The 27,379-nt window shown below is 43.0% G+C and overlaps 1 protein-coding gene and 1 pseudogene across 3 annotated transcripts; both read right to left on the reverse strand.

Annotated features, from left to right (window-relative positions):
* On the reverse strand, positions 1-27,154 carry MLKL (mixed lineage kinase domain like pseudokinase). Of its 2 annotated transcripts, none has more exons than XM_081275317.1 (11): positions 26,664-27,154; positions 19,149-19,607; positions 14,618-14,692; positions 13,274-13,469; positions 10,524-10,621; positions 6,305-6,440; positions 4,275-4,356; positions 1,649-1,800; positions 1,403-1,452; positions 1,008-1,148; positions 1-662 (listed from the first exon to the last, which is right to left on the reverse strand). In XM_081275317.1, the coding sequence occupies exons 2-11, from the start codon at positions 19,603-19,605 to the stop codon at positions 631-633; spliced, it is 1,419 nt and encodes a 472-aa protein (XP_081131443.1). In that variant the 5' UTR covers positions 19,606-19,607; positions 26,664-27,154; the 3' UTR covers positions 1-630. The 2 variants fall into 2 exon arrangements, with proteins under 2 accessions (XP_081131443.1, XP_081131442.1); XM_081275316.1 differs by having other exon boundaries at positions 26,654-27,154.
* Positions 8,705-10,419, reverse strand: LOC308637294 (14-3-3 protein theta-like; annotated as a pseudogene). Its single transcript has 2 exons — positions 10,415-10,419; positions 8,705-9,305 (listed from the first exon to the last, which is right to left on the reverse strand). The product of its transcript is annotated as a 14-3-3 protein theta-like (transcript).
* Positions 27,155-27,379: the final 225 nt, after the last annotated feature.

Consider the following 27,379-nt stretch of genomic DNA (forward strand, 5'->3'; position numbering starts at 1 on the left):
TAAAAAATTTATTTAGCTCATGATTTTGTCAATGGTAAATCTGGGTTGGGCTCAGCTGGGTGGTTTTGGTCTTGCCTGGGCTCACTCATATAACTGGGTCAGTTGCCAGGCTGGTTTAATATGATCTTAGCAGGGACAGCTTGTCTGTGCTCCATGTGGTCTCCAGTTATCCAGCTTGCTAACCCAATTTCATGGCTGAGTAGGGTTCCAAGAAAGGGAGTGAGCACTTGTAAGGCCTCTTGAAGCCCAATTTTGGAACTTGCATACTGTCACCTCTTCCACATTCTATTGAGTGAATCAAGTCACAGTGACATCCCGGATTCAGACAGAACAAATTTCCAGTTCTCAATGCAAGGAGCTGCAAAGTCCCATTGTCAAGAGGCATAGGCAGAAAATCATCTATCAAGTTTTGCAGATCATCTATAGGTACAGTCAGAAGCATATTTTTAGAAAAACCACTGGGAGCAGGATGTGCTCTGTATGACTGGAATTACAAATGGTTTCTATTTGTAATAGAGAAGTACTGCCTCCTTGCACCCATAGTAGCTTGATGCCAAAGGATATGAGAGAGAGACATGTCCAGTTTGTGCTTCTTGTCCAGAGACTCCTTGGTTTAGGTTTCTGATACAACTAAGTAAAGGTAGACAGTTTCTCTAAGATTTCTGTAAATGAATGAACAGAAAGTCAGACCAAAGCAGAGAACTCAGAGCCAAGCTAGAAACACAGATATTATGTCTACACTGCACAGTTGTGTAGAAACTGCATACCCCTGGTCTGGCTGGGGCAGGAACTCTCATCTGCACCCAAGCCTTTGTGATAGCAAGTTCTCTTTCTGGATTAACTTCTATGTAGATGCCACGGCACACTCCACTCTACCTCCCCTGAGTTGCAACTACTAAAAATGCCTCAGACATTGCCAAATGTCCCTTGGTGGAGTTTGTGAAAATGAAATCTTTCACAAATGTGAAGCATGTGGCTTATGTTCTTTACACCAGAAAGAACCCTACCATTAACAGAGGGCCGCTTGGAAGGCTCATAGGCCCTGCACTCATCAATGATCTCCTGCAGCTCTAAAGGGCAGTCTTCACCCAGTGGCTCCTGCTGCCGGTCCACAACCACCTGCTGGTAAATTGCCTTAGAGTTGTAGCCTGGAATGGAAATTATAAAGGCTTAAAAAATTAAAAAATTGTTTTGGCACTCATACCCATATCTCTCTGGATGCAGACAGCTGGCATCAGAAGCAGGAACTTCAAGTATGTCAAAAACAAGAGCCCCCACTGACCAGCCCCAGCAGTTCCCCAGTGGAGAAAATAGTTCTTGGGAGCGCCTGGGGGGGAATTTCTAGTTCACTGTAAGGGGACCCAATTCCAACACCAGCAGAGTCAGCCTTCATGTTCCTCACCTTCAAATGGGATCTTCCCCATGGCAATTTCCCAGAGGACGATTCCAAAGCTAAAAGAAAACCAAGGAACACCCTAAGTTCCTTTTCCCATGCCCCTTTAGCCATTTTCAGGAAACTAAGTGAATTTTCTGATTACCACCCAACTCCTCTGAGGACTATCAATAAGAGAGTCCTCAGAGGAGTTCAACTTGGACTTTGCTTGTTCTGTTAATCTGAGTTAGAATCTGCAGGAGAATGTGCACATACCTGTATATTTCAGCTTTGATGTCATATTTATGGAACACATTTTCCAGTCCCTGAGGTGAGACATAAGCTGTAGAATTGACTCTCTCTGCTTTATTCCCTTTAGTTTCCCGACTGATGGAAGTCTGTGTTTTACTCAATTCAAATCCTGCAAGCTAGAGAGATGTATTAAAGACAGAGAGAAACAGCAAGATCTTGGACGGAGGGTACAGGGTAGGGGGTTGGTGTGACACTTGATTATTCCGGTATGGTTTCTCCTTGAGGGATTTATTTCCAATGGTATCTACTGACTGTATGGCTACTATATTGGCTAGCATCAAAGTTGAGTTTATCATAATGCAGGAACCAAAAAAAGCACATAGAGATTTCTTCTCTATAATATGAGCCTGATGGCAGTGAAGATTACTTGAGGTGATGGTTATAAAGCACCTGTAAGACTTGGTAAGTTAAAGCTGTTGCTAATAAAACAATGTTAGATACAGGACCTTCTCAGCTAAGGACTCAGTTTCACTGAGGATATGGGGGAGGGGGGTGCATGGAGCTACCACATGGTTTGCTTTCTCCCAGAAGCAGATAAAAAAATGATGGGGGAAACCCCTCTGTTCTATCTGCCCACATAGGGTGGTCAGCCTGTCCCATTGGATTTTTTTTTAATTATTTTATTGTTGGTTGTTCAAAACATTACATAGTTCTTAATATACCATATTTCACAGATTGATTCAAGTGGGTTATGAACTTCCATTGGATTTTTATATGACAAGAGTGATTTATCTTCTTTGACCCTGCATGGTCATGTGGTATTCTTAAAGAAGCCACAGCACAATTAATGGGAGTGTATGTTTTTGTTCTATGCACACCTGCCATTAGCACCATCGGTGTGCGGAAGGCTGCCAGCTCCAAAGTCAGCCACGTATTCAAATCTAGGGGCAATGCCAGGAAAAGAATAAGACACACAGACTTGCTCACATGTTTGCTGAGCATGATGTCATCTGACATCCAGCCCCATGCTAGATACCAGAGGTGAAAGGCTGAATAGCATGTGTTACAGTCAGGCAGGATGAGGACCATGAGAGTGTGGGACACAGTGCTTTGGGAAGAAGAAAGGTATGTGAAAGGCAGAAGGGACTTGTCTTCTGTTAATTCAGGGCTGTCCCTTGCACTCATAAGACTCAAAGAAAGATGACCACCCATGGTTGACAAATAGAATATTCTTTTAGCATTTGGGAATTGTAGACAATGAGTCAACAAAATCCTTTCCTTCTCTGAGTAAAATCTACCATGGTGGGTTTTCAGTTAACTTTTTAGCTCTGTTCCCCTGAAAACCTGATAAAGGTAGATTGTCACTTATGCTCCTGATGATAAAAAACATTGTGATGATAAAAAAGATTGCTGAGTGGAAAACTGCTTTTGGATATTGGTTAGTGGGTAAGAGGACTATAAACAGTTGATAGGTATGTTGTGCTTTGTAGCAATTCTTATAACTGGGAACTGGCTTGTCCCTTGAAGGGACCTTGGAAGGTTTGTCTGCAGAATTGTTTTAAGAGATATTGACTCCTTAACATTATGGAATTCTAGGCCCAGATAGCCACATAATCAACATGACAAAGTCAATATCTCCTGGACCACTGGGGTGGGGACTTCCACAAGAACAAATTGCTGGCAAATTGAATGCCAAATGGCAAATGCCAAACTGAATGCCAAGTGTGACCCATGAGAGTCCTGTGAGTCTAGACTAGTTGAACCCAAGAAGGTTCCCTTGTGGGTGTTGGTATCTAGGCATCTAAGGAGAAATGACCCTTGGTCTATCCCTGCTAAGTGGGTGGTGAGGTAAAGCAAGCATCGGAACAGGAAGTAATAGTTGAATCTGTTCTGCTGTGGCCACACAGAAAGCTGTACTGCCAGGGGGATTTGAGCTCTGTTTCTAAAATTAAAGGGAGAGTGTACGTATATGAATATGTTACAGTAAATCTTGCTATTACATTTAATTATAAAGCACCAATAAAAATATGAGAGTGCTGGGGCTATAGCTCAGTTGGTGGAGTGCTTGCTTCACATTCATAAGGCTCTGGGTTCAAACCCCAGCACCACACACACACACACACACACACACACACACACACACACACAAAGGAAAAATAAAATAAAATCCATGATCTACACTGTTAAAAAATAAAATAAGCCCAGTGTGGTGGCACATTCCTTAATTTCAGTGACTCAGGAGGATGAGGCAGAAGGACTGAAACTTTGAAGCCTGCCTCAGTAATTTAGCAAGGCCCTGAGCAACTTAGCAAGACCCTGTCTCAAAAAAAAAAAAAAAAAAAAAAAAAAAAAAAAAAGAGCCGTGGATGTGATTCAGTGGTTAAGCACCCCTGGGTTCAATTCCTAGTGCCAAAATAAATAGATTAATTAATTAAATTAAATTAATTAAGGAGACAGCCTAACATACATGAGGCCCTGGATTCAATCCCCAGCACTGCAATAAATAAGTAAATAAACAGACACATACATACATAAACAAAATTGAGGAGAGAAACAAGCAGTACAACCTTCCTGAGACATTTGCAATCCTCTCCTAATATCAGACGTGCAGGTTTGACTCATTCAAAGAGCCCATGAAGGGTGTGCTCACCTTCACTTGGTAGCCCTCAGTTACCAGGAAACTCGAGCTGCTGATATTGCTATGGAGTTCAGGTGCTTCCGAATGGTGTAGCCTGAGACAACCAAAGGCAGGGAGCATTAATGGCCGTTGCAGAGACAGTCATTACTGAGATAACAAGGCTGTCCAGTACCATGCCTTCCTCACTGGTAAAAATCAGTGGACAGCCCAGAGAACCCGGATGCAGAGGTGAGATTTGACAATGTATGCTGTGAGTACACAGCAGAGCTGGAATGCATTGGACAGGCAGGTGTAAACAGCTCTGTGGAGTGTGTGCACTCTGGCACCAGGGTCACTTTAGGTAGAGAAGGATGAAGGAGGCTCTGTGATACTTTGCTGGGGGTACCGGGAAGATCAAAGCACTCAGAGGTAGGACTAGATGGCTGCACCAGGCCAGGGACCCTTGTGGTTATGACAGAATATGAAGCTAGGGTTCCCACCAACTTATAGACAAATGCTTTGGATTCACAGAGCCCCTGTGTTCCAGCTGGGAAGATGTCATAGTGTCTCTCTTAGATCAGGTTCTCGCAGAAGTACATTAGGAGCCAAGGATCTGGGGACAAGTGGCTCCCAGGAGAAACTGGTGAGTGGATGGAGGAAACAGGACAGGGAAGAAGAAATCAAGCAAAATTGTATGATTTCAGGTGCATCCACAGCTCAATCTGATCATAATTATGCCTCAGGATTTGTCCCACAGGAGGCAAAGGAGCTGGGACTTCGTAGTCACGCCAGTCAGTCAATAGCTATGGATTGGGATGGCTGGCTATCAAACTCCTGGGCACTTTCAGTTATTCACAAGAGTGAAGGGAGCTGGGTGCGGTGGTACACACCTACAATCCCAGTGATTTAGGAGGCCGAGGGAGGAGAATTGTAGGTTTGAGGTCAGTCTCAGCATCTTAGCAAGATCCTGACACAAGAAAAAAGTCTGGGGAGTAGCTTAGTGGTAGAGCACTTGCCTAACATGTGTAAGACCGTGGGTTCAATCCCCAGCACTACACACATACAAGGGTGAATGGACTCCAGTGCCTACAGATAACCAGCAGCCTTGGGCTTTTAGCAGCAAAGCATGATAAATTCAGAACAGAACTACAGAGCTGGCAAAGAAGATCAGAAAGCATTTGGATGTGACACTAACAGTGTCACAAATTCCCTTGCCACAAATTCCACTAGGTTTTGGGAGTTGAGGGAAAAAAGCTGATTTAAAATAAATAGCTAAGACAGTATTTCCAAAGTATGGGATATAGGGGCATGCAAGATTACATGGGGAGAAAATTTTCTTTCTTTCAATTATTTACACTCTAATTACACCAAGGAAATAGTCTCAGTTTGGTTCTGGGTATCCTTAACCCCTCTCTAGGTCAGCTGCAACCTCCTTTGGACAGAGGATGTGGGTCTGTATCATGGAGCTTGTAGCAGCCAGCCTCATCCAGCCAGAATTTAATTACAGCCTTTGGTTTCATTTGTGGTCACTAACTTGTGGCAAGTGATCCTGGCTTTTGATTTATGGTAGTGATATAAAGTGTTCTTTTTAAAATTTTAATGTCTTTATTTTGTTTTGTTTTGTTGTACTGGGGATTGAACCCAGGTGTGCTCTACTGCTAAGCTACATCCCCAACCCTTTTTTTTTAAAAGAGAGAGTGAGAGAGGAGAGAGAGAGAGAGAGAGAGAGAGAGAGAGAGAGAGAGAGAGAGAGAATTTTTAATATTTATTTTTTAGTTCTCGGCGGACACAACATCTTTGTTGGTATGTGGTGCTGAGGCTCGAACCCGGGCCACACGCATGCCAGGCGAGCGCGCCACCACTTGAGCCACATCCCCAACCCCTCCCCAACCCTTTTTGAGACATGGTTTCACTAGGTTGCCCAGGCTGGCTCGAACTTGATTCTCCTGCCTCAGCCCCCTAAATTGCTGGGATTACAGGTGAGCAATGCCACACCCAGTTTATTTAGATTTTTCAAAAAGTAAGTGTATTTACACCCTCTCACCCCCTCTCACCCCGGGTACCTGTACAAGCCTTTGGCTGCTCCCAAGATTAGGAAGATGCGTACACCACAGGTGAGGTCCTTCTCCTTATCCAACAGCTCCCTCAGGGTCCCCAGTTCACAGTACTCCGTGACGATGGAGAATTGAGGTGGACTCACTAAAGGAGAGGAACCAGACACTATGAAGGTCCACTCGGAGCTCCTGCTTCCTGCAGACCACATCTCCTCTTCTCTGCATCAAGACACAGATCTGCGGTGAGCCCCATTTCTCTCCCAACCTTTGACCTCTGAGTCAGATACCTCCAGCATTCGCTCTTCTTCATAGTGTCTGGGAGGTCATAATTTTACATTTGAGTAGTCATTTGAGATATGTCTTCCCCAGCCAACTGGAAGCCACAAGGAGGCTGGAAATGTGTGTTTTGTTCACATGGCACTTAGTATGTATGTGTAGAAGGAATAATGCACAGGTGCAAGGGGCTGGAGAGGGGCACCCAGGCAAGAAGTCTAGGTCTCTGGTCCTAGGCTGGAGATGCCAGAGTCCCCACACAAAGGGTGAATCAGTCACCTCAGCCATCGCCCAGGGGAATAAGAATCACTGAAACTCTTCACATTGGGATTCAGTTTTGAAATCAGGTTGGCCTGAGGATGTGGAGAAACTTCCAGAAGGGATGAAATGGGAATTGCAGCCACGTTAAAAAATAAAGAACGTGGAGAGATGGGTGGGCAGAGGCCTGGCTGTTGAGGTACTAGGGGAGGAGCCCAAGCCACCACTGCCAAAGAGAGGGACATGTCTGCAGTTAAGAGCCAAGAAAGTGAAGATGGCCATGAAACCATGCCCCAAGTGCAACCCACAGCTTCCTATTGCATGTAAATCATGTGGTTACATATTGATTCGCAGCAAACTTTTAAATGCAGAGCACTCAAGAGAAATCACTACCTTCAACAGAAAACAAGCAGGGAGCCAAGAGGAGGCAAACAGAATTAAGAAAAGACAAATTCTACAGTAAATAAAGATTTAGAAAATAGAAAGGGGTCTCAAAGTAATAGCCATTCAGATCAAACGAGGGAGAGAAAGACCTAAAAAGTTTCCAAAAAACATGAGGAAGAAACAGAGAAACAGGAAAAGGAAATTGACATCTAATGAAAAGGCTTTTGTGTTTTCAGTTATCTTGGCAATAAATAGATTATCAAAGACTTATTCTCTGATACTTATCTGAGCGATCTGTTGCAACTTTCTTCAGGATTTCATTAGCAAATTCTCAAACAGTTGTGGACTCTCAGGAGCATTCTGACTGCATCAATGAGGGCCATTGATTTTTTTTTCTTTCTTTCTATCTATCATTTACCTGTGCCTAGCTTTGGGAACAAAGCTGTAGGCTTGGACTATTTGGGGATTTCCTTGTTTACCAAGGAGTATTGTCAGTGTTTTGTGTTGGCATATAACTAAGTATATTTACAAAACAAAATCAAACAAGTACTGGATGAATATTGAATGGATAAAAAGGGGTAGAACTAACTGCTGGAGTATGAAAACCAGGGAAATAAAATGCTTGATGGTTTTCAGGTGTGTCACCAAAGATGCAATATTTTAGATACTGTTAGAAAGAGTGAGTTTATTTATTTATTTATTTTGTTTTATAAAATGTAATTTTATCTTATGTTACCCTGTGATTACAGAGGACATAACATTTTCACAGGGCTTTTTTGGGACTGTAGTCAATTATTAGCAACACACAACAGTGGTTCAACTCTCTAAAGAACAATCACCAGACAAACTGGGTACCCTCTCACATGTGCACAAATCTGGATGGGAAAGGACTAAAGTTTTAGACTTGGACTTGTGTAGTTTTATTTCCCCTTTCTAGTGTATAAGAAATGACATGCACTTTCATTTGCCAAAAGCAATCCTTGTGGGGTTGTGGCTCAGTAGTAGAGCATTTGCCTAGCACATGTGAGGCACTGGGTTTGAACTTCAGCACCACATGAAAGTAAATAAATAAAATAAAGGTATTGTGTCCATATACAACTAAAAGTATTTTTTAAAAAAAGCAATGCTTGTATTCTGGTAGCAATAGGCTACTTCTATTACATAGTAAAGGGAATACCAGAACTACAAATCTACTTATGTTTATATGAAATGAAGCTATTAATACTTTTCTATAGCAGTAACTGCATACCAGGAAGGCCAAGACAAATGCAAATCAATGAATGAGGTCTTCCCAAAGCTGCAGTGTAAAAAGACTATAAACATGAATGGGTTTCTTTGCTATAGGAAATCCAACTGGAATAAGGAATGGAGATATGTAAGAAGGTTTCTTGAGGGAAGAGGGTTGATACCCTATTTGCATTTAGTTTTCAGCCCCTTCTGCTGCATCACATTCTTCTCTTGCACTGTCTCATGTCCACAATGCTTAAGTTGTTTCTAAGCAACTGCATGGAGAGTGCTGTCCTTGCAGGAGTCTTCATTCAGTATATCCAGTTCTGCAGTGGACTCATCAAAAGCCGTTTTAGCCAGGGTGCTGGAAGCTCTGAGTTATTAAGGATCTCATAGTAAATTACAGAAAAGTTAAGAGCCATCCCCAGATGGATGGGTGTGTGGGTTGCATCTCTTTCTCATTTATATCAAATGCCTCTTGGTAAGCTCCTTGGGAATTACCCATAGTTTGTTTCCGATTGTCACCAAGTTCAGCAAGGTACCTGAAAGTAATCGCCCTTCATTTTCAGATGGAAGACTTACTCTCTGGATTGGTGGCATTGCTATTAAATTCTTATCCAACAATTCTAGGACCGTGGTGCCGACAGAACTCAGCTCTGACTCTACTTTCTCCCAGTAGTTCTTAATCAGCTGCAACTTCTTGTTGGAAATGTAGGTTTTCTGCTCAATGCTCGAGATAACCCCCCAGGCGTACCTGCAGCCCCCACCACGTTCTTGTAGGCCACTGAGCAGGTTGTGCTCCTGCTTGGACAGCTTGGCGCCCTGCCGGGTCACAGCCTTTATGCAGGTGGCGCCTGGCCAGCTTGGCCTTCTCAATCAGGTGGGTCTTCTCCCTGGCTCTGGGGCCTGGCCAGAGGCAAGGCAAGCCAGGGCGAGTGCCGACCCTGATCAGGAGTCCTCCTCCTCCAGATCTTTGTCTCCCAAGAGTGACTTTTAAATATATATATCAGATTTTCAGCACCTACAGAGTGCATATATATAGTTCATTTACTTTTAATAAATTGGCAATTGATACTTTTATTTACATTTATGTTTTATTTATATTATTTTTATTTTTATTTTCTGATCTCATTATTGATGATTATGACCGGGCAAACTAAGGTAACAAGGGTTTTTAAATTTTTGTTTCTTTCTTTTACTGAAGGATATTAAGAATATAAACTATAAATTTTGTCTTAAATTGATTTTTTTTCTTGGCCATTATTTTTATGACTTAAAGTATGAGTTATATTTTAGAAGATACTTTCCAGGCAGTTTGGAAGTTTGAGTGTTATATGAAGAAAAACATTTAAGGATATATCATACTTCAGATATAAACACCTCTTTTTAAAAATATATATTTTTAGTTGTAGTTGGACACAATACCTTTTATTTATTTATTTATTTTTATGTGGTGCTGAGTATCCAACCCTGTGCTTTATACATGCTAGGTTAGCACTCTACCGCTGAGCCACAAACCCAGCCCCACCTTTTCTTGTTGAATGTAATTTATTTATTGGTTTTAAAAAATCCTTTCCTGTTCTCAAGATGGTGCCTCTTAATCTTATATATCCAGTTAAATAAAATATATTTATTTATTTAAAAAAATATTTTTAGTTGTAGATGGACACAATACCTTTATTTAATTACTTATTTTTATGTGGTGCTAAGGATCGAACCCAGGACCTCACACATGCTAGGCGAGCCCTCTACCACTGAGCCACAACCCCAGCCCCAAATTTGTAATGTTTTATAGCAACAAAATGTACCCATCACCCAGACCAGCAGCTGAACAAGCACTCTTTGTGTTCCTAGTGGACTGCCAAGAGGAGACGAGGGCACATAACACAAACCAATACTCGGGCTAAAGCCCTGCTCTCCTGAAAGAAGATGGGAGCATGCATCTTGAGATCCCCCACAACTGGCATTGAAAATAACCGCATGTCGTAGATCCCACCCTCTCAGCTGTTCTTAAAAAAATGCAACACATTAAAACACAGGAGGTATGATCCAGGGCCTCAAACCTGCTAACCAGAAATCTGCTTACCTGTTTCATCAATGCAAATCCCAAATATACGCAGGATGTTGGGGGAATCAAATTTCTTCATTGTTCTGATCTCATTATTGAAGGTATGCCTCACGGTTCTATGAGGGTGAAAAGGGAAATGAGGGTTTCAGAACTGGAGGCCCCCTTGAAGAGCATAAATATAGTGTGCACGTGGGGTGGGGGTGAGGTATCATCAGCATCCCTTTGGGGTTATAACACCCTGCATTACAGGAAAAATGGGTGTTGTAATCAGCTCAGTTCTGATGGCAGCATGTAGTACTTGGAGGAACTTGGCAGCAGAATTAGTCCCTACAGTGCTTGTGAACAGAATAATGGGACTTGCTAACTGGCACTTCAAACAGTCTGGTACAATTGTATTTTTATGACCAATAAGGTTTTCCTGGGCAAACTAAGATGATAAGGGTTTTATTTTGTTTTTGTTTTTTTCTTTTACTGAGGATTGAACCCAGAGGTGCAGGGAAGGTCCAAAGCCTACAAAAATCAGTTGTATTTCCATGTGCTAGCAATAAACAATCTGAAAATAAAATTTTAAAAAATTCATTTAAAATACTATAAAGAGAATAAAATACTTAAGAATAATTAATAAAAGAAGTCCAAGTCTTGTAGCCTGAAATCTTTATATTTAAAACATTGTTCAAAGGAATTTAAAAAGATCTAAATAAATGGAAAGATATACCATGTTCTTGGATGGGAAGATTTAGTATGTCTAAGATGGTGACAGTCTGCAAATTGATCTCCAGGTAAAATGAAATTCCTCATTTTTTTCTTTTTCTTTTGATAAAATAAGTTGGTACAATAATCTTTTTTTCATGTTCATGGTTCAGAAATTTTAATAATATCAAATTGATCTACAGATTTAATATAATGCCTATCAAAAATCCCAGTTAATTAATTAATTTTTTTTAACTCAGGGGTGCTTTGCAGTTGAGCTACATTTCCAGGCCATTTTATTTCTTTATTTTGAGCAACTTGCTAAGTTGCTCAGGCTGTTCTTGAACTTGTGATCCTCCTGCCTTAGCCTCCCAAGTTGCTGGGATCAGGTGTGCACCACCATGCCTTGTCAGACTGACAAGCTGATCCTAAAATTCAGATAGAAATGCAAAGAACCCATAAGAATCAAGACAATCTTGAAAAGAAAAAAGTTGGAGGATTCATACTTCTCAATTTCAAAACTTACTATAAATCTATGGTAATCAAGACAGTGCCATTTTAGCATAAGGACACACGTTTAAATCAACGGAATGGAATGGAGAATCCAAAAATACACTCATAAGTCTATGGCTAACTGCTTTGTTTTGTGGTGCTGGGAATTGAACCCAGGGCATCAAGTGTGCTAGGCAAGCTCTACCACTGAGCTACACCCCCACCCCAGTGGTCAATTGCTTTTTTTAAAATATGTTTTTAGTTGTAGATGGACACTGTATCTTTATTTCTTTATTTATACATTTTTATGAGCTGAGGATTGAACCCTGCCTCATACATGCTAGGTGGGCGCTCTACCACTGAGCCACAACCCCAGCCCCTGTCAACTGATTTTTGACAAGGGTGCCAAGACCATTCAATAGAGAAAGAACAGTCTTTTCACAAAATGGTCTTGGGACAAAGGATATTCACACACAGAAGAATTAAGTTGAATGACTACCCCCTCACAATTCATCAAAATTAACTTGAAATATATCCTGGACTTAAAGGTAAGATCCCAAACTATACAATTCTTAGAAGAAAATAGAGTAAATCTTTGTGATCTTAAGTCACTCAATAATTTCTTAGGAGTGACATGGAAAATATAAACTATACAAGACAATATTGGTATAGTGGATGTCGTCAAAATTAAATATTTTTGCTGGGAATGGTGGCACAAAACCTTAAATCTGGCAACTGAGGAGACTGAGGCAGGAGGATTGCAAGTTTGAGGCCAGCCTGAGCAACTTAGTGAGACCTTGTCTCAAAAGATAAAAATAAAAAGGGCTGGGGAATGTAGCTTAGTGGTAGAGCAGCCCTGGATTCAATCTCTAATACAGGAGGAGGAGGAGGAGGAGGGAGAGCGGGAGGAGAAGGAGGAGGGCTCCCAGGACTTGGACCAAATGAACATAAAGCTTTTTCTAGTTAAAAATTTAATTTATAAAATAAAAATACTCAAGGATTGGGATTGTGGCTCAAGTGGTAGAGTGCTGACCTAGCACACGAGAGGCACTGGGTTTGATCCTCAGAACCACATAAAAATAAAATAAAGATACTGTTCCCACCTAAGAATAAAAATAGTCAAAATGTGAATTGATACCATGAAGAGCAGTCAGTATGGCAGGACTTCAGGTACCAGGACACTGAGTGAACAAATTCAGAAAAGTAGGCAACAGACCTATCACACTACAATTTATAAAAGTTACAAATGCATACACGTAATAATAAAAGCATACATTTTACAAGAACACATACAAATAAAACCCTGGAATTATTGTCTGTGGAGGGGATGGAGAAATGAAAAAAAAAAGGACTGAGAGAAAACAAAAGTTTAAAAAATACATAAATCCACAAATAAAATTGACCTATAGGTAAAATCGTGGTGGCCATGGAGCTATGTCTAGACTCTGTTCCTTAATAGTAGAGGGCAGGTCATTTCACCTTTTTGGGTCCCATTTTCCCATCTAGAGATGGGACCAATACACCTTTTGGTGAATTAATGAGAATAAGTATTGATATATAGAAGAAAATCATAAAAAATGACTTACCCAATGCTTCTGGCCTGGGGTTTGTTGAATACTTTTATGGCCACTGGAGATCTATGGTACTCTCCTTTATAGAGTGTGCTGAATTCGTCTTCCCTCAGCAGGATCCATGGGGATCCTAAAAGCTGTTCCTTCTTAATCTCCTTGACTTGGTCCTGTGGGATCTTCTGCATGGGTTTTGATGAGTCTGAGCCCAGCACTGAGACAGAAGGAGATGCACAGCCAGTAAGTTAAGGAAGGTATCCCAAGGGAAGTGGCACAGTGGGGACATGAGTGGGAAGCTCTACACCAGAGCCAGCTCTGGCTGACACCGTGGATTGACTCCACACAGGGGAATCTGCCTCTGACTAACTTGTAGAGACCCAGCTGGTGGAGGGGAAGGAGGAGGGTCCCTCCCAGTACTTTCTTGCCCTCCTCTTCCATCCTGCCTGTCTTTCTAGCCTTAACTCTTGTCTCTCCCGTCTCAGAGTTTTCTCTCCTCCTATTGCCAAACAGCTCGACACTGGGGTACCTGGCGTCATTGTCTAATCATTTCTGACCTGATAACTAGAGACACAGTTCAAGCTCAGTAACTACACTGCTGTCATGTGTTCACAGTCTCTTTCCTCTACCCTCCTCCTGCCCTAAGCCATGAGCTTCCTGAAGGCAATTTCCTTCACCACATCTGAGCTGTGCACAGCCTCTGGCGAAGCAGATTCTCACCGTTTTATTGAATAAATGAATGAATGAATGAATGAATGAATGAGCATTTCAAATTTGACTTTAATTTCTTGTTGGACATTCAGCAAATGAATTGAAGCTTTGAGGCTGCTATAGTTTGAACATGGAATGTCCCCCAAAGACCCATGTGTTAAAGGCTTGGTCCCCAGGGTGTTGCTTTTGGGAGGTAGAAACTTTAGGTTATTGTGGGACCTTGGTTTCTTCCTCTTTTTTTTCTTCTTATCCATGAGGTGAAAAATTTTTCTCTGCCACATGTTCCCACCAGGATGGACTGCCTTGCTCAAAAACAACGGGGCCAAATTGACCATGAAACTGTGAGCCAAAATGAACCTTCTCTCTACAAGTTGATCACCTCAGGTACGTGTTTCAGTAATAAGTGGTTGATTAAGATACATGCTATTCACAGAGGGAATTTTGAGTATTTGGACAGGAATGCTGGTCAGGAAGAATCCAAATGGACAGAAAGCTGTGCTCCCTGTGGCCATACCCCCAAAACTGTGGGCTGCTTCCAGCCATGCAGCACCGAAAACGGAGCAGGGCGGGGACAGGGGGATGCTGGAGTTTCTAGTAGACAGGTGGCTTCTAGTTTGGGAACAGCTGGTTGTAACAGGGCTCCTGACAACTTACACTGCCGTAAGGTTTCCTTGATTTCTTTCATGTTGATTTCCAACCTCCTCAGTGAAGCTTTAATGTTTTCATTTTCTGCAACAAATATTCAACAATACAAGCTCTGATTAGAAAAAGAAAAACATGCTACTCAAAACCAATATGCCATAAAGCCATCAAGATAGTTACGTATCATAGTCATTGTGGTAGGAAATAGTACTGCTCACCAATATTCAGCTTTCTACTTCAAGGAACTCAGGAAGTGCCCTGAGGTCTGGCTGTGGCCAAAAAAGGAAGTGAGAGAGACCTGTGTCACCTCCCAGGGGAAGGATGTCATTGGAGTCTGAGGAGATTCCTCCCTGGCTGCTCTGGGAATGGCAAGTCAGTGCCTGTTGCTAAAAGCATGCCCACAGGAAGAAAGTCACCTTGAAGGTCTTATGGACTCTGCCTGAGAAAGAGGAATAGACTTGTTTCTGTAAGATAGTGAGTTGCATAACCTAATCTATCCTAAAATATATACTCATATAAACTATGGAAAAAGAGACAATCTCATCCATTGTTGGTAGGAGTGACATTTGTCTAACCTCTGCAGAGGATAATCTAGCAACCTCTATCAAAACACACAAACAAACACACAAATCAGGGAGTGCCAAGCTGGGGACATAGCTCAGTTGGTAGAATGCTAGCCTTGCATGCCCAAGGCCTTGGGTTCAATCCCCAGCACCACATACACACACACACACACACACACACAAAATAAATAAATAAATAAATAAAAATATCAAAAATGCCTATAGGGGGCTGGGGATGTGGCTCAAGCGGTAGCGCGCTCGCCTGGCATGTGTGCGGCCCGGGTTCGATCCTCAGCACCACATACCAACAAAGATGTTGTGTCCGCCGAGAACTAAAAAATAAATATTAAAAATTCTCTCTCTCTCTCTCTCTCTCACTCTCCTCTCTCACTCTCTCTTAAAAAAAAATGCCTATAGCTTTTGACCTAGCAAAGAGATCTAGTAATTTCACTAAAGGGAGTATCTCCTAAAGTTCTTCTAAAATACATACAAAGATGATCATTGCAAGACTATTTATAATAGTGAAGAATTGAACACAATTTACATGTCCATCAAGGAAGCTGCTGCCAGGTGCCATGGGGCACACCTGTACTTCCAGCAATTTGGGAGGCTGAGGCAGGAGGATTGCCAGTTTAAAGCCAGCCTGAGCAACTTAGCAAAGCTCTAAGCAATTTAGTGAAAACATGTCTCAAAATAAAAAATAAAAAAAGGCCTGGGGATGTAGCTTAGTGGTAAAGCACTCTTGGGTTCAATCTCTACACACAAACAAATCAGGGAGCTGCTTAAATATACCTGGTCCATGTATACTAGAGAACTCTGTGGGTATCTCTCTGGAATAATATTCAAGATTACTCATTGAAAAAAAAGAATCAAGAAAGTGTATTTAGTATGCTGTGTACCGACATCTCTGGAAGGCTAATCAGGAAACTGGTAGATAGTGAGATTGTGTACTAGGGAAGCCAACAGGGCTCCTTAAGGTCATGGAGAGAGGGAGATTTACTTCTCACGCTGGGTCCTTTTTGTACCTTTTGAATTTTGTACTATGTTGATGTACAAAAAATATTTAAAGGCGAGAGCTATAACACTATAAATATTTAAAGGCAAGAGCTGGAAGTAAGTCCTGTCCTCAACTCTGTAACTCCTGTTTGTCTCCTGACCCCACAAGGAGGCAGATCAACACTCACTGATGACTAGGAAGACTAGAGCCACGCCCGCCCTCCAGCCAGGGCGGCCTCCCTGTACCATCCTTGCATCCCCATCCACCCCAGCTGCTAATTGCCCTTCTTGATAGCAGGAATTCAGCTGGGGGACCAGTTTCCCTCATTTCAGAAAAGGACCCCTTTTGGTGGCAGGTCTCCGGGATTGTCCTGGTTGGTGTCTCTTGCTGACTCCACAGGGGACGGGTCGCTTTCCATATCAAGGTGGTGGAACTGTTACTCCTCTGGGATGGAGCACCTAGAAGGTTCAGCCATATGTATTTTTCTTCCTCATTCTCTTTTTTTTTTAAATTTTTTTAAGAGAGAGTGAGAGAGGAGAGAGTGAGAGAGGAGAGAGAGAATTTTTAATATTTATTTTTTAGTTCTCGGCGGACACAACATCTTTGTTGGTATGTGGTGCTGAGGATCGAACCCGGGCCGCACGCATGCCAGGCGAGCGCGCTACCGCTTGAGCCACATCCCCAGCCCCCTCATTCTCTTTCTTGGCACACAATCCTTACCAGAGGGAAGGGTTTGGAATTCATGTCACCAGGATCTGTGCAAGATCCCTAATGAGGCCTCATGTGTTTCCACGCCTCCTCTCTCTTCCTTCTTCTGGGCTCACACTGGGCTTCTAACTGGGCTCACACTTCCGTTCTGACCAGTAGAGAAGGTCCTAATTCTTCAGTCCCAGGTAGAGGTAGTATATACCCACACCCTTGCCATAGCATCAGAGCGGGCAAACTACTTCCCCAGCTCCACGCTGGGTTTGACCATGTGGCTTGCTTTAGATGTGATGTAAGTAGAAGCTTAAAATGTGCTAACCTAGTTAAGGTTTCCTTCTTGCAATTCTGCCATGAGAAGAACATTTCCCAGGTACTCACTGCTCCTTCAGCCTGGGCTCCAGAATGAGATGCACAGAGCAGACCCAAACCGGATTTGGTGCCTGGAGCCAAGCACAGCCAAGCCCACCTAAGATCAGGAAACATGCAACAGATCTGCAGACCCATAAACGGGGGAATTCATAACTATTTCTCTCTTTGTACCAGGAATTGAACTCAGGGGTTCTTAACCACTGGGCCACATCCCCAGCCTTTTATATATATATATATATATATATATATATATATATATTCTGTTTTGAGACAGGGTCTCACCAAGTTGCCTGGGTCCTCGATCCTCGATAAATTGCTGAGGATGGCTTTGAACTCATGATCCTCCTGCCTCAGTCTCTTAAGCCGCTGGGATTACAGGCATGCACCACCGCACCCAGTCATAACTATTTCTTGAAGCCTCTGAGTTTTATGGGGTTTGTTGTACAGCATCATTAATTGCAGTAACTGGGTAATACAACCTTCAAGGCATTTCCTGTCCATTTGCCATATGGTGACCTGAGTGATTTTCTTTCACTACAAATCAAATCATGACAGGCCATGTTGAAGGACTTCCATTCACTGGTTTCCTATGACTCTTGCAATAAAATTTAATTTCTTCTCATGGCCCCATGGCCTTTCCTGTCCTCGCTCCTGTATTTTCTGTTTTATTTCCCTACTTTTATGTGGTACTATTTTCTCTCCCTTACCTACTACATCAAAGGCATTTGGCCTTGGGGCTCTTCCTTGCCATACAGCTATTTGGCTACTCATGCCATATCTATTCCTACCCCAGGACCTTTATGTGTGCTGTTTCCTCTGCCCAAATTGCTCTTTCTCCACATCTCTGATGACTGGCTCTTTCTCCTTATTCAAGATGTCCATTCAAATATTATCCCATCATCCTGACCACTCTTTCTTCATCCATATTCACCTTACATCTCATTACCCCACTTTATGATTTATGGATTTTTGTTTTCCTCTCAGTACTGGAGATGGAACCCAGGGGTGCTTTACCACTGGGCTACATACCTGGTCCCCCTTCTTTTTTGTTTTTGGAACTGGGGATTAAACTCTGGTTGCACTTTACCATGAAGCTACATCCCCAACCTTTTTTATTTTATTTCATTTATTTGGAGACAATGTCTCACTAAGTTGCTTAGGACCTCTCTACTTTGCTGAAGCTAGCCTCAAGCCCATGATCCTCCTGCTTCAGCCTCCCAAATGGCTGGATTACAGGCATGCACCATCGTGCCTGCTTATCTCTGGCCCTTCTTATCTTTTCTTTTGAGAAAAGTTCTTACTAAATTGCCCAGGCTAGCCTGGAGCTTGCTGGCCATCCTTCTGTCTCAGTTGCCCAAGTTATTGGAATTACAGGCATGAGCCAACCCGCCAGGCTTATTTCATGTTTTTTTTTTTTTTTAAATCACATTCTGATAAAATAACTTAACTCTCTATTGGCAGACTTTACATTCCATGAGGGCAGAGATTTTGTCAATTTTGCTCTGTGCTCTATCCCCGATTCTTAGAACAGGGCTGGGCATGCTGTATCAAATTTGTGTTTGCTTAGTTAAATACTTAATTCTTCTTTTGGACCACTTATATCTTCACTGAGAGTCCTGGAAGAGAGTCTGGAAGGAGGGAGCCTCTGAAATTTCAGGAATCACATCAAAGGAAAACTGAGGAAGCACAGGAGACTCATCAGCATCATCTCCCCCCTACACTGGCTTACCCAGATCTCACCAGCCCCCACCATATCTGGGCCCAGGATGTTAGGATTTCTGAGCCACAAGAACACACAACTGCTCAAACTTGGCTCATCCTTTCTGCTCCTTTTGATAAATGAAAGTGTGACTAAAATGCTTCCAATTTCACCCCCCACCCAAAACCAAACCAAACCAAACCAGCTTACCCATTCTTTGGGGTAGGCTTTGGAAGACTTGTTTGTCTTCCTCTGCATCCTGCTGATCTTCCTGTGCCCAGGATGCTCCTTGGCTGACCCTGAAAATAAGCTGATCAGCCTGAAGTAGCAATGAGAGCTCCTCGTAGACATCTCTCAGCTGTTCATTCACTTCCCTGAAGAGTATCTTGTTACCACCTGCCTTTAGAAACTTCCAGATATTAGATTTACTGCTGAACTTTTCTATCTGCCTCTTAGCTTCCTCCAGGGCAGCTTCGAAATTGTTCAGGGCAGCCATTATCTCAGCGGACAGTTTCCTCTCTCCTTGGTTCTGGAGCATCTTCAGAGGCTGCAGCAGGCTGTGGACACGGCTCCCCAGACGCAGGCACTGCTTCTGGCAGTATTTCATCTCTTCACACTGTTTGTAGATGAGCTGGCCTAAGGAGATGATCTGCGCCAGTTTATCCATACCTAGAAGAAACAGAAGGAAAGGACTGAAGTCCCAGTGCCACCCGTGTATTTACTACTCTGCTAAGGCAGAGTGTCTGTGATTTCAGTGCTTCAGCGTCTCTCACTATTTTCATGTAAAGTAGAGACAGCTTGCTGCCCACCAAAATCTGTTCTGCTCTTCCGTCACAGCAGTTGAGGCTGGGGAGTGTCGTTCCAGCTAAGACCACAGCTCCAAGCCTTCCTTGGGTCTCCATGTGGCCATGTAACCCGTTCTCATCAATGGTGTGTGCCTGGATGACACCTGAGCTCCTTTGGCTGAGGCAGGTTCACCTCTCTCCCTCAGCCTGCTGGATGCAGCCCAAGGAACTGGGGAAGGATCCCCAAGAAGGAAGGATCTTGGGTCCCTGAATAATGGCTTGGAAGAGAGTTGCCTACAAGCCTGGAGCATCTGCTGTGGTCTGTGAAGTGAGTGAGGACCAAGCTTCTATTGCATGTGAGCCATTATATTTGGGGGTCTATTTATTTGATCAGATGAGCCTATTCTAACTAATACAGAAGTATTTAGGGGCCAGGCAGGCAACTCAAACATGTGGAGTAAGCTGAGCTAGGAACAGTCTTAACTGTCACAAAGATATATGCTTCTTTCCACTTTCCTTGAAATGTGGACTTTCTAGTTTATCTTTCACTTCTCCATTTTTGAGAGTCAAGAGTATAATCATTCACTGTATCCCTGGAGGTGAAAGGCTGCAAACACACAGTGTTAATGGCAACTGATGCTGGTCAGATTTTTATTTTTTTATGACGATTGAAGTGAACTTATTTCATGACTACCAGTACTACCAGTTTAAGGGTTTTTGACTTTTAAAATTAGCAATTATTGCCAAGTGTGGTAGTGCACATCTGTAATTCCAGCAACTTGGGAGGCTGAGGCAGGAGGATGGCAAGTTTGAGACCAGCCTCATAAATTGAGTGAGGCTCTAAGTAACTTAGTAAGACTCTGCCTCAAAACAAAACAAAAAATAAATAAACAGAAAGGGCTAGGAATGAAACTTGATTCATGTACTAAAATCATTACTTCTTATCGTTTGCACCTATTTTGATAGTTAAATAAGCCAACAAACCACACCTTCACTATGTTGAATAATATTGGACTAGCCAGTGCTCTACCACCGAACTACAACCCCAGCCCCCAACACACACATTTATATTCCCTTTCATTCCTTTGACATCCTTGTCGTATTCTTAACAGATCCTATATGATATTACTTGCTGCAGTTTTTAATTTTAATTTATTTAATTAATTAATTGATGCTGGGGATTGAACTCAGGGCCTCACACATGCTAACATGTGCTCACTCACTGAGCTATACCCCCAGCCAGTTTTTAGTATATTTAAATATCTTACAGGTGAGTCCCTTTATAGTTTTTTTTTTTTAGAGTTTCAAGACTATTATTTATTTTTAGATTATTTTAAAATCTTGGTTATGCCCACTAATTCCCATTTCAAATGAACTTTAGAGTCATTTGGTTTCAATCTCAAAGCATACTACTGGGAGTTTTCTTTTTTTTAAATATTTTTTATTTTTTAGTTTTTCGGTGGACACAACATCTTTGTTGGTATGTGGTGCTGAGGATCGAACCCGGGCCGCACGCATGCCAGGCGAGCGCGCTACCGCTTGAGCCACATCCCCAGCTCCTACTGGGAGTTTTCTTGGGCAGTACCTTAAATTTGGTTTACATGTGGGAAGGGCTGCCAGGTTTGCAAATTTTAATCATCCCAACTAGAAACAAAACACTTGTCCCTGTTTCTTTAAGCTTTATTTGTGAAGTTTTGCTTTTCACACCATGACAGCACATTTATTGTAAAATTTATTATTTAAATGGTCACTTCCAAGCTTCGGCCAGCTGCGAAGCCTGGGCTAGATCCTGCGACGTTGCCCTACACGGTGAACTTCAAGGTGTCGGCCGGCACCTTCACCGGGACCCTCAACACCCGCAACGAGGCTGCAGTGGGACTGGGGCTGGCAAGGTTTAATTGCTTATGGATGTCATTTGCTGGTGGTAGAGATGGATTCCAGGACTGCCCAAACGCTTCAAGTTTTAGTAAAACATAAAGCTGATGTTGTTGAGGTTAAATGGGCCAGGGAAAACTGCCACTATAACCTTGGCTCACCATATTGCTGGCGCTTAGCTTCTGCTGAGGTCAATGGGAAGATCATTGTTTGATATGTGGCAGCAGGAGTAGCTCAGTGGGAGATGCAGGAGCATGCCAGACCTATGCAGGACATTCAGTGGCTGTGAAATCAAGATGCTTCCCGAGATATGTTGCTTGCTATCCACCCGCCAAATTACAGTGTGCTCTGGAATGCAGGTACTGGCACCAAACTGGAAGAAAATCTATGCAGATAACATTCTTTCTTTTTCTTTTGACCCTTTTGATCTCTCACATTGAACTTGTAATGGTTGCCTGTGGAAAATGAACTAAATGAAGTACTAACAATAAAATTAATGCTCTATCCATGCAATATACACATATGTATACATACATGTGCAATGTTAAGATGTCTGACCAAAGTGGAGAAGCACATCTCATCCATATATCTGCAGGTCCTGATTCATGTACTAAATCATTGCTTCTTATCATTTGCACTTATTTTGATAGTTAAAAATATAAGCCAGCAAACCACACCTTCTCTATGTTGAATTTATGAATGATATTGGACTAGCCAGGGACAGAGAGTTACTGGAATACTCTAATTCAGATTTAATTGAATTAGATTTTTTAGGTATATTTAAAAACCTTGAATCAAGGGTTTCATTTAGTCTTTGGTCCAATTAAGTTCTTGCTTTTTAAGAAGATTATCCTAATTCATGCCATGTGTTCTGAGTGCCCTAAACAGATGCATGTAAAAAATGGAATAAGCCCAAAGGAATCTTTTCTTGCAGAGTCATTTTTTTGGTCACTGTTTGATGTTTTATAGATCAGATAATCTAAAAATGAGATTTTAGATATTTTTGTGGCTAAATTATTTAGAAGATATTTATTGTTCAGTTACCCAACAATATTTCTTGAGCTATTGACACCACTATGAAGGTTCTTGCCTTTGTAGAGTTATCATTCTAGTTTGAGCCAGATCCTAAACCGGGAACATAGTGAGTTAAGTTCTAGTCTGTTCAAAGGTGATAAGTGATATAAAGAAAGTGAAATAGGATGAAGGGGATGAAGAGGAATGGGGCATGGGGTGGTCAAGTTGTGAAAGATATAATGGTCAAAGTAGGCTTCGCTCTGATAATGATCAGAAACTTGAAGGAGGTAAGGGAATTAGCTGTGGTCAAGAATGTTTTTTTCCTGGGACACATGGCTATAAAAGGAACCACAGTATGGACTGTTCAGACCTTTGTGTGTATAGATATTTATATGAACTTGTGCACCATACATTCACTTTTCACTCAGCAGTTGGCTGATGTAAATGCAAGAATACAACAGAAGACTAGTGCAGCACAGGGAAGGAAGGCATCACAAAAGCAGGAAGCCAGGGAGACCTTCAGAGTTGGTTCTGGAACCTGGAAAGGAGACAAGGCTTTAGCCCAGATTGGTTGCATCAGCTCTACATCTCTGTGATTTTTGCTGGTGAAAATATTTCAAAATGCCACTTTCCCTGACACTTTTTATTTACTTCACTGTTCTAGGGTTGTCATAACTTGTATGCTTCCTTGATCTCTGTGCCTGCAGCAGCCTCAGACTGCCAAGACTCAGGGTGGATGAGGTTGTCCTGCCCATATATCCCAGTATTGGTCAGCTCCAGTTAAGAGGGAGGTTCTCTTTTCATTTATAAAAAGGCATAGTTTATATTGCTAAATGTTGTGCTAAAATATTTTTATTTATTTTTATTTTTTATTTATTTTTTTGTACTAAAATATTTTTATTGCATGGACATTTAGTAAGTCTCTCTTGGGACTTAGGCCATTTTTAAATATAAAGGGAAACAAACAGTCTTTACTCATCCTAAGGTACAGTCTGATGCTCAATAAGACTGAGCAGCTTATGAAAATCCTACAAAATTTAGTATCATTCAACCAAATATTTGAACTCAGCTAATTGTGATATACAGAATCTCTTACATACGGGGTATTTTTCTTCTTGTGAATCTTATATTCTGGAAAGTGTTTGGAGTTTGAAGTTTATGGAGTTTTAAATGAAATTCTGTGCATAGAATTTATCTGGAAGAACAAACATTTGTTCTTTCTGCCGACAGCCTTCTACTATCAATTTAATATATAAACATAATTCAGAATGCTGAGCTTGGGAGCCTCTGATGAATTATAATGGATTACCTGTTTCTTTTCAACTTGGAGAACATTCCCATTATGTTATGACCATAACATTTCATGTTCTATACTGTTAAAATTATCATTGTCTTTCTCTCGTGTTGTATTGAAATAAAATTCTGTGCTCAACTTGAAAAAAAATGATCACTTCTATGAGTGGAATATTTCCCCAATTATCCTTTCTGATTGGTTACTGCTGAGATGTTGTTTTATGATGAGGCTCAGCAAGAAAGCCACTGGAATTTGGAGCTCGGAAGCGGAAATCCAATTGTCTGAGCAATATTTTCACACCTGCTTCTGTCTCTGGTAGAACTGAGAAGGTATAAAGCCCTTTGCCCTCACAAGTCCCAAGAAATGGCCCTGAGGACATCTGCTTAGCAACTGGGAACAGTTGGATAATCTGAGATACATAAGTCTTTTCAGGAGTGTCTTAATTCTTGTTACCTCTGTCCCTAGACCAAGAAGTCATAACTAAGGCAATAAGAACAAAAGTGTGTCTATTGCTTGTTTATTTGGTTTCACTTTTTTTTGGGGGGGGGCAGGGGGCTACCAGAAATTGAACTCAGGGGCACTCAACCACTGAGCCACATCCTCAGACCTATTTTGTATTTTATTTAGAGACAGGGTCTCACTGAGTTGCTTAGCCAATTTGCTGTTGCTGAGGCTGACTTTGAACTCACCATCCTCCTATTTTCTGTTCTACCATCCTTAGGTAGCCTCTTGAGCTGCTGGGATTACAGGCATGCACCACGGTGCCCAGGTTTAAATTGCTTTTTTTGTTTTTGGTACCAGGGATTGAACCTAGGGTTGCTGAGAATACAGGTATGTGTTACCGCCTGGCTGCTTGTTTATTTGGTTTTGCTTTAAAGTCAGACTCAGGTTTTAGGCCAATTATCTTCTCCAAGCTGTTATCTGATCTTTAAAATGGTGATAATCTTATCTATCTATTCCATTGAGCTATTGAGATTAACTTTATTTTAAAGTACTTTGGGAACTCATCTGATTGCAACCTCCCTGAACTTCAGTATCTTCATCAGTTAAATGGAGATAACCACCATGAGTTGGTGGTTCCAGAGCACTCAGCATGTTGAAGGTGAATAAAGAGGTTTGTCATCATTGTTATTATCAATCATAACTAAATGCAGTTGTCTTTAGTTGCAAATAGAGCAAACATGATTCAAAGTGACTTAAATAATACAGAAGGTTATTGGTTCAACCTATAGTTGAAGAGTGATGTAGAATTCAGGATCACTTTAAATCAATGGCTCAATACTGTCATCAGTTCAGATTCTTCCCTTCTTTCTGTTCTACTATCCTTAGGAAAACTTCATCCCAAGCCTCAGGATCAGGCTCTGTGGTTTTTCATTCATGTTTAGAAGAGAGCCAGAGAGGTGGATAATAAGAAGCTGGCTTCCTGGGTGCTCTTGCAGGGGTTTAAATGCAGAAGTAAGTCTTTCAAAGGGATCTCTTCTCAATGTCTGTTCTGTTAAAGGAAGAGAGATGAAGGAGGCCCTTCTCACCATGGTGAATTCAGAAATCTCTTGGATGGAAGGAGATGCTCCATTTTGGACCATCCACACTTTTTTCCATTGGATGTTGGTCACTCTGAGAGAAAAGAATCCTGTGCTTGCTGAAGACAAACATTTGGTCTGGGACAAACTTGGAGACCCTCTGTGCAAGAGATTCTTCAGTGCCTCCTCCCCGCAGACGCTTCTGATGGGTTCCAGGAACTCCGTAGAGCGCAGAGGTTGAACAAGCTGGCTGCTGCCAACACCTTCCCTGCTGGCTTCAGTTCCTCAAGAAAGTCTCCTGGAAACTTCAGCTACAGAAACTCCGATTTGGGCTGTCACCCATCCGGGTCTGTAAAGGCCAATGTAATAAGTTTCTTGGCCACCACGAACGCGAAAATCACCCTAAAGCATGCAGGTGCATGTTGTCAAACACCAAAAATTCAGTGATCCTTCCTGCGCGCATCGCCTCGGGTTCGTTGGTTCGTTGGTTCGTTTGCTCTGCGTCGAACAGCGGCGGTGGGTGTTTTATGCTATCTCAGCCCGCAAGTGATACGGGGCACATCGGTTGGTCCTCAGTCTGTCACACAAGTCACTCTACTTCTGAGGCCTGGAGGACACTTCCCCCCCCGCCCCCGCAGTATTTGCCCTGCCTTATGGTTCTTGGGTCCTCTTGTCACCTCCGAGGAGCCGGTGCTGGCCAGCGTCCTCAGGCTTCTCTGGGTTCTGGGGTGAGCAAAGGGCACGCGGGAAGCCGGCCTCGCCCCAGGCGGCAGGGCGGGTGTCTGTCTGTCTGACTCTCTCTTTCTCTCTCTTCCTTCTTCCCCGCTTCCTCCCTTAAAATGGATCCCCGTGTAGGAAGAGGGCATGCACCCTCCAGAACCGAAACCCGCTATCCTGGCAATCGCCCCAGTGACCGCCTAAAGCTGTCAGTCTAGGGCTGCTTGGATAGGTCCGGCAGGTCCGCGCCCCTGCGGCTCAGCGATCGACCGCTATTCTGAGTGCCTGCTTTGGCAGGAGACAGACTGACAGCTCCACCCATCGGAGCGGAGATAGACTGACAGCTCCACCCGTCCGAGCGGAGATAGAATGATAGCTCCACCCGTCGGAGCAGAGGAAACGAAACCAACGCGGTTCCGAGTTCCAGGAACCCGGCTAGTGGCTCAGCCCCTGCCTCCGACCCGGATCGCCCCCATCACCGCCCAGGAATCCGCGCGCCCCGGGACCGACCTGAGCTCACCCGCGTCCTTCCGAGGGACGTACGTTCAGTCTGTCCCGCGACTATTTCAGATAGACCGCCTCCTCCCTCCCGTTTTTCCGACGATTGCCTTCTGTCCCGGGGACAGGGGAGTGTGCCCAGCCCTGGGGGTCTCGAGTCCTCTGCGCCTCCTTCTCTTGCGTGTCCCGTGCTCTGCGCTCCAGCTGGCGATGTGGGACTCCACAAGTGGCTGGTGGCGACTTGCTGTCTAGTTCCCTCCTCAAGTGAAACCGCGGCCACACGGCTGCGACTGGGCAGCCTCCCTCCAATCAGCCTGTGGGACGGCTGTTTCCGTTCTGGGTCCTCCGGAGGTCACTGCCCCCGCGTCCGGGATGCCTGTACGCTGCGCTGTGACACACCTCGAAGCTCCCTTTTTGGAGGCTCCTCCTGCCAAGCTCCATACTCATGGTGTCCTGGCTCCGTGGAGCCCCTTTCTAGGTGGCTCCGAGCCAAGGCCTTCCTCCTGATATGCCCCCTCCCACACTCTTCCCCACCTTCCCCCAATGCACTCAGGAACAAGTCAGAGTACTCACCAGTGCCAGGTCCTTTGCTTGATTGAGGCCAGGAAACGCTGATAACCTGGACAGAGTATGGGGAGGCCTGGAGCAAAAAAAGCTGTGTAAGCCTGAGAGGAGGTTCTGAGGCCTGCGTCTTTGTGCTAGAGAATATTGGCAGGTGTTTCTGTGTGTGTGGAGACA

This window comes from Spermophilus citellus (genome assembly GCF_964194105.1).
Source record: "Spermophilus citellus genome assembly, chromosome: 18".
NCBI lineage: Eukaryota > Metazoa > Chordata > Mammalia > Rodentia > Sciuridae > Spermophilus > Spermophilus citellus.